General features: G+C 40.8%; 1 protein-coding gene across 1 annotated transcript in view; it reads left to right on the forward strand.

Annotated features, from left to right (window-relative positions):
- Positions 1-12257, forward strand: part of XKR4 (X-linked Kx blood group related 4) — a gene marked incomplete at its 5' end in the record, with an annotated part of 234177 nt that extends 221920 nt beyond the window's left edge. The window contains one exon of the mRNA XM_014952643.1: positions 10700-12257. Within this exon, the coding sequence (XP_014808129.1) occupies positions 10700-11646 (947 nt within the window). The remainder of the gene's footprint in view (positions 1-10699) is intronic.
- Between the last annotated feature and the right edge of the window lie 757 nt (positions 12258-13014).

A 13014-nucleotide genomic window follows, 5' to 3' on the forward strand; every position in this document is an offset into this window, starting at 1 on the left:
TTCATATATTTAAAAATTGTTTTAAAGTTGCTTTGTCCATGCTCTTGATATTTTTATGGATATTAATTTAACCACGCAGATGATTAAGAGCTTTAGAGCTATCAAGAATAATGCTTTAAGTCCTCATTCTGACAGTTATATATGATGAGACTTTCAAAGTCCAGGTCATCTTCTCTTCCACTGTTTAGTCTTTACATAACCTGACACACATATATTCTATTAATTTTTAAAAAAACTACTTGGAAATACCACTAAGCATCAAGCCTTCTTTGTAGTTTATAAACTGATCTCTGTAGTATAATTGTGTATTGAGAAAGGAAGATGTCCACCCCCAAAGAGAGAGATGTAGCTCTAGGGATGTCCTGACAACAGCATTCATGAGGCAAAGCTCTGTGGCTTGTATTGTACACTGACTAATTGTTACTGTGCTATCCCACTTTAAATATATACCTGTATGTATGAAACAGTGAAATACCAAATTTTGTGCATGTTTCACTATTAAAAAAAGGTATTGTAGTTCTTTTGTTAAACCAAAACAGTCAAATATTGATACCTACTTCATTTTTCTAGAATTTCTATGCCTAACAAGCATAGAAAGACTGTTATTGTAGTAATTTTCCAAACCTCCTGGGTATTCAGTGCAGTCTGCTCCCACATCCTCCAATTAAATTTCAGGAAATTGTGTGGTAGCTTTGATGTTCTCAGACAGGCATACTCTGAGGTGGCCAGTGCTTTTGTAGTCCTTCAGAGGAAGGGGTGTTTATGGAGGTTTAAGGTATGTTTCCATGTATCCTCATGCAAGGAAAAAGTCATTTTCTTGAGTAGTCCTGAAAGGAATTGGTACAGCCTGGTCCCTGAAGCCTGAATGTCACTTTTTAACAACCATATGTACGGTTCATGTATATTGCCAAGATATTGCCATAAGAGGATTACATGTGGTGAGTTGACCTTGGATGGCAGTCAGACACCCACCCAGCAGCTCACTTACTGCCCTTCTCAACAGGGCAGGGGGATAAAAGAGGTCCAGGTAAAGACAGGGAAATCCCTTACCAGTTACCATCACAGGCAAAACAGACTCAACTTATTGTCAGTTAAAATAGATGTGGATAGTGAGAAACAAAGACAAATTAAAACACCACCTTCCCACTGCATCCTCTCTTTACCAGCCTCAACTTCAGTCTTTCAACCCTGACCCTTCTATCTCCTCCCCCTGCATGGCGCAGGTTGATGGGGAATGGTGGGATTGCAGTCAGTACATAACAGTTTGTCTGTCCTACTCCTTCCTCCTCACACTTAAAATCATAGAATTGTCTAGGTTGGGAGGGACCAAGATCATCTAGTCCAACCATCAACCTAACTCTGATAAAAAAACAAAAGAAAACCATACAAAAAAAACCCCACATTACTAAACCATGTCTCTGAGCACTATGTCAACCCATCTCTTGAAAGCCTCCAGGGACAGTACCTCAGCCACTTCGCTGGGCAGCCCATTCCAATGCTTAATAACCCTTTCTGTGTAAACATTTTTCCTAATATCTGAACCTCTCCTGAGACAGCTTGAGGCTGTTTCCTCTTGTCCTATTACCTGTGACTTGGGAGAAGAGACCAACCCTCATGTCTCTACAACCTCCTTTCAGAGAGTTGTAGAGAGCAATAAGGTCTCCCCTCAGCCTCCCTTTCTCCAGGCTGAACAACCCCAGCTCCCTCAGCCGCTCCTCATAAGAATTACTCTCCAGACCCCTCACCAGCTTTGCTGCCCTTCTCTGGGCCACTCAAGTCCCTCAGTGGTTTTTTTATGGCAAGGAGCCCAAAATTGGACACAGTACTTGAGGTGGGGCCTCACCAGAGCCAAGTAGAGGGGAACAATCACCTCTTGGGTCCTACTCACCACGCTTTTCCTCTGCTTCAGTGTGGGGTACCTCCCATGGGACACAGTTCCTTCAGGACAAACCTGCTCCAGTGCGGGCCCTCCACAGGCTGCATTTTCCTTCAGGAAATCTCCAGGCTGCAGGGTGGATATCTGCTCCACCATAGTTCTTCACAGGCTGCAGGGAAATACCTGCTTCACTGTTGGCCTGAAGCACCTCTTCCCCCTCCTTCTTCTCACACCATTGTTGTGCTCACCCTTTCTTCTTTTCCCTCCTCCTCTGCCTATCAGGTGGTTTTGCCCTTTCTTAAATATGTTTTCCCACAGGTGCCACCACCTTGGCTGATGGCCTCAGCTGTGCCTTGCAGTGGCTCAACTGGAGCCGGCTGGAACTGTGTCCAGCATGGGGCAGCCCCCGGGCCTCTCCTCACAGAGGCCGCGTGCCCCCCTGCCAGCACTGACACCCAGTACGTTGGAAAACAGCTTAATGCAGAATGGATGAGGAAACCAATACCATTTCTAGCAGCACCATGTTTTCACTTCGATGGGTTTATTTCCAAGGCGCCTACCGCTTCCCCGGTGTTGCTTTGAGAGCTGTTATTCCGAAGTTTTCCTTTCCTGCCATCTTTGGATGTACAGGCGCAGGGCAGGCCCACAGCGGCCCTGAGCCAGCCACCCTGACTGTGCCAAAGAAACAAATGTGTTTTGTTTTTTTTTAAAGTATTCACATATTTCTAAATAAAAATATATATTTTGTTTTCATAAAAGGCTGAAATCATCTATATGGCATTTACTGTGTACATCACAGGATCACAGAATCATATGGGGTTGGAAGGGACCTCTGGAGATCATCTAGTCCAACCTCTCTGCCAAAGCAGGTCCACCCAGAGCAGGTTGCACAAGAACATGTCCAGGTGGGTTTTGAATGTCTCCAGAGAAGGGGACTCCACCACCTCCCTGGGCAGCCTCTTCCAGGGCTTTACCACCCTCAAAGTGAAGAAGTTCCTCCTCATGTTTAGGTGGAGCTTCTTATATTCAAGTTTGTGTCCATTTCCCCTGGGCACCACTGAAAAAAGACTGGCCTCATCCTCTTGACAACCACCCTTTAAGTATTTACAAGCATTGATCAGATCCCCCCTCAGTCTTCCCTTCTCCAAACTAAAGAAACCCAAATCCCTCAGCCTCTCCTCGTAAGGGAGATGATCCAGGCCCCTAATGATCTTTGTAGCCCTCTGTTGTACCCTTTCAGTTGATGTGGGGAGGGCGGTGGACATCGTCTACCTGGATTACACCAAGGCTTTCAACACTGTCCCCCACGGTCTCCTCCTAGAGAAACTGGTGGGTTATGGTCTAGACCGGGAAACCTTAATCTTAAAGGTTAAGAGAACTGGGTTTGTTCAGTCTTGAGAAAAGAAGGCCTAGGGGAGACTTTATCGCCACATTCCGGTATTTAAAGGGTGGCTACAAAGAAGATGAAGACTCCTTTTTTACAAGGAGTCACATGGAAAAGACATGGGGTAATGGGTAGAAGTTACTCCAGAAGAAATTCCAATTGGACACAAGAAGAAAATTTTTCACAATGAGAACAGCCAGATATTGGAATAATCTCCCCAGGGAAGTGGTAGATTCCCTGACATTTTTAATATGCAGCTGGACAGGGTGCTGGGCCATCTTGTCTAGACTGTGCTTTTGCCAAGAAAGATTGGACCAGATAATCCTTGAGGTCCCTTCCAACCTCGTATTCTATGAGTCTATGATGTCTTTTTTCTTTCACTCAATGAATATTTTCTCAAAGCGTTTCCAATAATAGAGTTACAGTTGATCTTGTTAGGAGCCACAGAATGAAAATCTGTGTGGCTGATTCCTCCAAATCAGTGGAATATACCAGGAGAAACTTTGCCCAGAAGCTACATAAGCAAAAACATATAAAAGCTCAACAGAAAAATAAAGGTAAAATCACAGAAACATGGATTGAAATAAAGGTGTTTCCTCAAACCTTATATTTTACCAGGATTTTGTATGTGTCTAGTAGACTAGATGTTTTTTCTCTTTCTACTGTTGGGTACTGGGGAGAAGTGCCACTGCTTCTGCTGTTGACTTTATGGAAGGTGTGATATGTGCAGTGCATTGGACTGAGCAGTGCAGGTGGAGCCCTCTCCCGTAGATGGTGCCCTATCTTTAGCTTAACTTTGTGTTATCATGATGTTGTTTCTCCTCAAGAGCTAATGGTAGGGGTTTTGTTCTGCTTGGCGTTACTGCAGTCTCCAGATAATCCCTTGATTTCTATAAGATACTTGCAGCAACCTCAAGACATCAAAAGCCCTTTTTGCCTAAGAAGAAATGTACAAATCATGGAAATGAGCTTGGAGTCAGTGGGTATGTTTATGCTGCACGTACTTCACTGGAATATAAAGATACCAAATTGCCTAACAGACAAGGCGTCTAGCTGTGAAAGTACAGAAGTCTAAGTTTAGCTTCCTAACAGGAGAAATGATCTCATGCTGTCTTGTCAAGCCTGGCAGCATACAGACTGCATGACATACATGAGTACCTGACGGCTGTCACTGCCTGTGAAGGACTGGGTTGATTAGTGGCTAATAAGGACTCCTGAATTGTAAGTTATAAATATAACACATCTCCAGTAGAAAAAGAAACTAACAAATATTAGGAAAATGTACTTGAGAGGGAGGCGAAGACATCACTCAGGATGTTCAGTCAGCTAGTAACTGGCGTTATCTGGCAGATTCTGGCAGTGTGACTTCAGTTCAAGTATCTTAAAGAGTCAATTAGTTCTACAGATTGATGAGAACATAGTAGACCTTTAATTGTTGTGCCCCAAAACCCTTTCATCATTAGCTGTTTGTGAAGAAAGAGAGGCCTGAATTACAGATTGTGGTATCTTGAATGAGAGAAGGGGTCCAACTTTCATGGTTCTTGTGGTCCCTGCGTGCTAAGTTGACTTTATTTATTAGTAATAGATTTTATTAAGAGTTTCCAAAAGAACTCCTGAGATACTAACAACAAAATTTGCATAAAAGATTTAGTTTGGGTTTGAGGGAGAGGCAAAGGAAATCTGTTCTTGATCGCAGCTTGAAATAAAATTATGAGCATCATTCAGTTGTATATCTGCTTAAAGCTATGACCAGGATTGCTGCCCAGTAGAAGCACCTCAACAGTACATCTAACTGTGAGATTTGCTAGGATGGATATGACCTTAAGTGCAGCAGGAGGCAAATCAATAGTCAAGTGTGTGGTACAGACCCTAAGAATCTGCTAAAGGTACGTACAGTAAGCCAACCTTTTGTCAGTGGACTTTGGACAAAGTCCAAACCACCACTTTTGATTAGTGGCTAATAAGGACTCCTGAATTGTAAGTTATAAATATAACACATCTTCAGTAGAAAATTTAGGAGTAGGTAAAATGAGTAAGGTTGAAAGTAACGTTTAATATATATAATATTTCTAGACTTCCAGGGCAAAGGCAAGTTGTTGTGGAGAGCCTGGAAGTTGTCTCACCAGAAGTACCTATAGAAAGCAGATTAAAGGAATCATGGGAGAAAATATTCCTATGGATGCAAGCATGTTCTCTAAGCATTACGTAACACTGAGGAGAGATAATATTAGGCATAAATCTGACTTAGATTTCAACAAAGAAGAGTTCCTCTCACCCCTTATGCAGCCTTACCCTGCCCCAGTACGCAGTGGGAGAAAGTTAAGCCGAATTTTGGCAGACAAAGTGATGAAACCATCTACATTGCCTTGAATATCCCCAGCTGTGCGAGCAGCCTGTGGCAAACACCAGAAATATGACCTGCTAGAGATTCATGCTCAGACACTGTCACACCCGTGTTTGTGCGTAGCGAACAGGCTAAGGAAAACTACAGAAGTGGAATATTTCACTAAGATGCCTTTTCTCTCCGGGCACAGTCAGATATAGTAGCACCTAAGAGAGAAGAAAAAAGTCCCTTTCTGACCCCAGGCAGCTTCTGTCACTTGCACAGAAAGCCTTTGACTATGATTTAGGACAGCCAATGTAAGACAAACTTACTGGTGTGGGTACGTAATAGGATTATGTTGCCAACATGCTTATGGAGAATGACCCTGGTCGACAAGGCCGCGGACCTTGGAGTACAGAAAAATATGTGTTAAGATCAGCATACAGCATATTTTAGGGGGTTGGACATGGCTGTAGACATTAAGTTAGTGGTGCTTCCCACTTCTGAAAAAAGAAATGTGCCAGCAAATACTGTGCCAGCGAGGATCCTTGTACATGAAACATCCCTAGTTATGAAATCTAATGACAAACACTTAAGGCTATAGGGATGGATTCCAGTATGGATACTTCGGCACAGTGCTACAGCTTACCCCAGCAGGCTACATCTGCAGTCATCAAGGAAGGAAATAACCCAGGTGAGAACAAAAGTTTATATTATTATCCCTTTAGAAAGTAGGGAAGCATAAAAAAGTAAGCTTTGTCTCTAGGTTTTGTCTCAGAGTATTAGTCAAGGAATGAGACCCGTGAGCATGAAAACACACTGAGAACCTGGACACACCTCATATGATCAGGGATCATATCACTCTCTGATATGATCAAAAGCTGCCCCTGAAGCATGCAAAATGTCCTGTGTAGAAACCACATGTGGAAGCACAGTATGTATACCATATCCTACATTGCCATACTGGTGTATGGGAATAAAACGATTATTGCAGAAAATTATAGACTACTGTCAAGCTGCCTTCAAGGTCTCCATGTGAATGTCAAGCTGGTGGCTATACTTGCAGAGCAGCATGGCAAAAACTGAGTACATACAGCAAGGCATTTTCTGAAGCTGGAGGGGTGGCACCAGATTAAGGTTTTAAGGGTGACTAGAAAAGTTAGAGAGGCTTGGCTTTGGTTCAGAGAAGCACCTGAAAGCTTGGTTGCCTCTCTGTCACTTCTTCAGCTGGGTGCGAAACTCATAAAAATAGGCTTCCTTAAAAAATGTTTCCTAGTCCCAGATCCCAGGCGATGTTGTCATACCCAAATGTCCCACTGTGTTTGGTATTCCCGCTTTTATGTGAATTTACTCCTGGAAATGGTGAGATGAGCACAAGTCTAAAGAGGAGGACGAAGCAGAGACAGAAGCCTTGGCAGGAGTTTGATTTCTGAAATAAGGTTGAATGTCAAGGAGCACTTTCTCTGATCAGTTCATTCATTTGTAGGGCTTCCAGCTGACCTGAGGTGTTCTGTACTTATTCTATATAGGATTTATGGACTGATGTAATTAGAAAAGAAGAAGGTTATGGAGCTGAATATTTACAGAATTCCCACTTTCCTGGACTTTTAATAGTCTGTAACGGATGAACACATAGTTTCTTGAGTATATATTCACTGAGAATGGCTGGTTAATCCTTATGTCCAAGATCAAGACCCTAAATACAAAACTCTGATATACAAGACTCAAACACACCAGAAAGCTGCTGCAGTGCCCAAAGAGAGTGTGGAGGCTGTGGTGAGACACTGGAACAGGTTGCCCAAAGAAGTTGTAGATGCCTCATCCCTGGAGGTGTTTAGGACCTGGCTGAATGGGGCTTTGAGTAGTGGTCTCAGTTTTGGTCTGGTGGGAGGTGTCCCTGCCCATGCCAGGGGGATTGGAACTAGATGAACTTCATGAACCCTTCCAACCTGAACCATTCTATGGTTCTATGAAACAGGGATAAAGAGGTTTATATGAACGCATACTCAGCAAATGCATCAATGCCTTCTAATTAATGAAGTATCCATTCAGTGCTACAATAATTCACTTTATCTCTAACCATTCCCAGTGAATTATTTATATAGTGACATTTATTAGCAAACTGCCATTTACATCACTTTTACGCTATTGTTCTTATTATTTATTATATTTTTAATAATTCTTTAGTTCTTGGTTTCATCAATACAGAAGAATGGATGGTGCCCATGAAGCATTTAGCCTTATCTTAATTCTATATCCCTAACACTATTACCAATAGCAGAAGAGGAGATACATAATACTTTAACTGGCAGTTCTTTCCTTTTGTACATTCCCTTGTCTCCTTTTCCCTCCTATCTGCCAGTATCCCCAAGTTTGTTCTGTAAAAGCAAAGGACGTTTCCCTATTAATGACTATTTAAATAAGAGAATTACCTTGCTATTGTACTTGCTTCTTTCTGTCCCAGACAATGACTATGAATTAATTAGCATTAGAATATTGGAAATTCCTATTAATTTTAACATTTTATTTGGAGCATTCTGTGTGCATTATTGAATGATTTTACACCTCCTAATGCAAAACTGATGATATCTCTACAAACTTCTGGGGAAATGTGTGAGGTCATTAAAGTTAGATTTGCAAAGAAAATATATGGATTTCTCTCTCACATTATTCTTTCTTGTGCTGATAATGCTATTTTTGAGCTCTTGTTCGAGTGGCTCATTTATATTGAAAGATTCTCTTATCCTTTATCCTATTCATCTACCTTTCCAAACTTTTCATTTCATAAGGAAAATGAACTGTGGTTTTTCAGTACTTAAAACGTTCCTACAGGAAAACGAGAACTTGTGTTTTCAGCTGTTAGTGTTGTCTCCAGAGATAACGGTCACGGAAAGGCAGCCCAGCGTGAAAAGCAAATATACACGTCAGAAATGAAAATAACAATTTATACCATGTCTCCTTCCTGTCTTCCTTGCTGATAGTTTATTCTCTCCGTGAAGGAGGATTCCAGAAGTAATGTTGGTGTTTTGGCATGCAGGCATCTGCGTGGGAAGAAAAATGATGAAGTTTTATTAAAAAACTCTCCCTGGAATCCTAAGTTTGTTCTATATTTCTGCTGATCGTTTGTTATTATTTTTATTTTTAAAGCAAAGGGTTTTTAAATTCATGGATTCATGGGAGCTCGCAACATAATTAGCACCCTGCCCGTGAGGCAGGGAGGAACACTGGCAAATGCAATCCCTCCTGAAAATAATGAATGCCTCTGTACTACTTACTGAGCAAAATCTTAGTGCGTTAAGCCAGGTGCATTGCTTAAATAGATTTTTTTCCATCAGAATCAGGTATTATTTCCATAACCTACATCTTTCTGTTTTAAAATAAACTTTTTTTTTTTTTCAAAAGTGAATAGCAACATATATTTAGGCTTAAATTTACCACTCTGTATTTGCATAAAATTTGAAGTCTTTAAGTAATATATTCTTGATGGTTAAGTTCTAAAGAAACTGTTAAACTGGGAAGAAAAATACTGTCTATGCATTCAGAACCAAAGATTGCTGAAATGATTAAACAGGTTTTAACAGCAGACAAAAGAAATGTTTTCTTCATTTCAGTTTTATTAACTTCCAAAAACTAGTTCAAAGTTAGGGAACTGCTTAGAAATAGAGTAAGCTGAAGCATCATTATCTTTAAATGGTTTATGAATAAATTCTCAGTCTGGGATGCTGAGACTTATGAATTCATTCATTAACTGTGTATAATATTTGCTTTGCTAATAAACCAGTTTTAAGTATAAAATGTTTGATACATTTTTTCTCTGCAGACAATGTATTTATTACAATTTTATTTAAATAATAAATACACTTGAAAGACTGGGGTTTTGCATTTCAATTGAATTCCCATTTCCATCCAAAGCGGCTTGATATGAGTGTAAGTATATAAAAATTAATCTTCTAGTAAAGAAGAATTATCATTCATTTCTAACAGAATGCTGTGTAGTGTTAAGTATTTGAATTATGCTGAGCGATATAACTTCATAAATGGGAATGTAATGTATTTTTCTGGTAGTGTATGGAAGTAATAGATTAGTTTAAAAATTAGATTCAGTTGCAAAGCAACTTTGTCTTTAAGTTTGTTTACCAACAACAAACAAACTCGCTTGAGTGAAAAAAGGATAATACACATTCAAAATAAGCACAGAAAGGTATTTAAAAAAAAATGGTTTATGGGGTTTGTATTTCAAAGTGAATAGGAATTATTTCCACAAAAATGGTTGAAAATCTCATGAGAAATAATTTTGTATTGATTCTTTCTGTGAAAAAATATTTGTCAGGTTTTGCAGAAATAGATCAGGACCTTATAAATAGGTCATACTGTGCTGTATGGGAGATAGAATGGCTATATGAACATATAGTCATAACTCCCTACTTTAGGAGCATCTATACTCAGAATTCCTACATTTCTGAAATTGATTTGATTTCAGACTGGAAAAAATATTTTTTTTTATATTTTCTACTTACCAAAATTCTGTTTAAAACTGGTGGAAATATCAAAATGGGCAACATTTTTTCCCTCAGCAAGAGTAAGGCAGTTTAAATTTTGATATAACAAGAGGTACATTAATTTATTTTTAAAATTAAGATTTATGCTCACATTGTTATTGATTTAGGTTATGTGGTGTTGTCATTCTAATTAGAAAGACTTGGTTGCTTTAGATTAGGTTTCTTTATTGACTTATCAAAATCAGAAAATTTGTATTCTTTCTTTAAAACAATAGCCACAGCAGAGCCTGTTAAATCACACAGCTGATAGAGATATCTGTTCCCAACTTTCTCAAAGTTGTGAATTAATTAATTTGTCTCAAACGTGAAATTGCTAGAGAAGCATTTCGGAGTGTAGTTTGACAGTCACTCTTGTTTGTACCTACCCAACATCATAAGGCTAACGAAATCCCAGCAGCAGAGGTGCGTCTCTCAGGGCTGGCTGAGCTGAAGGAGAAGGAAGAGATTTTATGATGCCAGTGGTGGAGAACACATTTGAAGCAGCAAGGATGAAACCAGTCTCAACCAAGTGCTGGTATACTAATTATGCCTTGTCTGCATCTCCTCTTTCCTCCTAGGTCTTACTGCTGCAGCATCTCTCGTATCCCTGGCTTGGGCTTTGGCTTCCTACCAAAAGGCCCTCCGTGACTCCCGTGATGACAAGAAACCCATCAGTTATATGGCTGTTATAATCCAGTTTTGCTGGCATTTCTTCACAATCGCAGCGAGGGTCATTACTTTTGCTCTGTTTGCCTCGGTTTTCCAGCTGTACTTTGGGATTTTCATCGTGCTGCACTGGTGCATCATGACCTTCTGGATCGTCCACTGCGAGACGGAGTTTTGCATCACTAAATGGGAGGAGATAGTTTTCGACATGGTCGTTGGGATAATCTATATCTTCAGCTGGTTCAATGTCAAGGAAGGAAGGACACGCTGTAGGCTTTTCATTTACTATTTTGTGATCCTTTTAGAAAACACCGCCTTGAGTGCTCTCTGGTATCTGTACAAGGCCCCACCAATCTCTGATGCATTTGCCATACCAGCACTGTGCGTAGTGTTCAGCAGCTTTTTAACAGGCATTGTTTTTATGCTCATGTACTATGCCTTCTTTCACCCCAACGGACCAAGGTTTGGGCAGTCGCCAAGCTGTGCTTGTGAGGACCCCGCCACCGCCTTCACCCTACCCCCAGAAGTGGCCACAAACACTCTACGGTCCATCTCCAACAACCGCAGCGTCACGAGCGAGCGGGATCAAAAATTCGGGGAGAGGGATGGGTGTGTGCCCGTGTTTCAGGTGAGACCCACCGCACCATCCACACCTTCATCCCGGCCACCAAGGATTGAGGAATCTGTCATTAAAATCGATCTGTTCAGGAATAGGTACCCAGCGTGGGAGAGACACGTGTTGGACAGGAGCCTGAGGAAGGCCATCTTAGCGTTTGAATGTTCCCCTGCTCCTCCACGGCTACAGTATAAAGATGATGCCCTTATCCAGGAGCGCTTGGAATATGAAACCACATTATAAACAGAACAACGACACAGCTCGAAGAAGCTCCCGTGTTACAGTCCAAATTAAGGGTTGACAGTAGGGCTGTAGGAACCACTAAACTGCGTACTACAAGTAGAGCAGCAAGCTGTAGTGTTCTTAGTCTGGCTACCATCATGATTATCATTTGATCCACTGTGTGCAGTCTGTCTGCGGGACACTGATACAGCAGCGTCACCTGAAAGCCTCAAAAAAAACCCCCCAAAACCCTGACCCATACATACAGATCGGTTACTTCAGCTGGGGAAACTCACCCGCAACTCCTTGCTGCTATGAACCTCTGACTGCACAGTACTTAAAATCAAACCAATAGGAAGGCTCTGACCAGAGCTTTCGACTCTAGCCAGTAGTGCATTTTATTTTAGAAATGAATGATTGATCTTTGCATAATCAATGGCAAAAACAAACACACACACACACACAAACTTTTCAAAAATAACAAAACTGTAGCACACAGTGTTGCTGTTACGAAAACTGTTTTCTAGGGGGGAAAAATTGGAGCACAGTAGTCTTCAACACTCCCCATAAATCAACCATTCAGGTTAGAATAGGTTTGCAAAATATTTCTTAATTAAAAAGCTACATCGTCATGTTTGTAAGGCTGTCAATGGAAAATAAACTAAATTCTGATTAATTAGGTCATAAACATTAATATTACCGAAACTGATCATTTTCTGTAGAATTTCAAAGTCTTTTTAAATGCAATTTAAGTTCTTTATGTTACTTTCAACAGAAATCCTATGCAGCTCACTTCTGGTTTTCAGGAGAAACAAGGAGCTCTAGCACGTAGTGATGTAAATTAAATGATAATCATGATTCAGTGTTCAATCTGCAAAAAACCATATACATATGTAAAAGAACAGGGAAGTATAGTTTTCATACTCTAAAGTTTTTGGAGGACCCCATTCAGATATTTCGGAAGAAACTACGAGGAGATGAACACACTGAAACTTCTCTGTTTCAGGACTGAGAATGCATGATTCAGTGTGTGAATGTATGCAGGAGTGACAAGAGACTGTGACATGCCATACCCTTCTAGTGCCAAACATTATATAACTGCGAGGTTGATATTGCCTGAGGGACAGGTAACGAGTGGCACGAGCCCTACCAGAACAAGAAGCAGGAAAGACCAATCAAGTTCTCAACACGTAGAGACAGCTCTGATTTTTCCCACCCGAGGTGAAAGTGATGTCTTGTAAAGGCTTTCAGCCACCTCTTAGTAAGTATATTCACCGAAGTAGGATATAAGCAAGTTATGTGGAAGACCCCTCTTCTGCCTGTTCAAGACTTGTGTCCAGATACGTCTAAAAATTACGTTGAATCTCTTGTAATAGAGTGCTTTTGCTG

The sequence above is a fragment of the Calidris pugnax genome, unplaced genomic scaffold (assembly GCF_001431845.1).
Source record: "Calidris pugnax isolate Ruff unplaced genomic scaffold, ASM143184v1 scaffold182, whole genome shotgun sequence".
Classification (NCBI taxonomy): domain Eukaryota; kingdom Metazoa; phylum Chordata; class Aves; order Charadriiformes; family Scolopacidae; genus Calidris; species Calidris pugnax.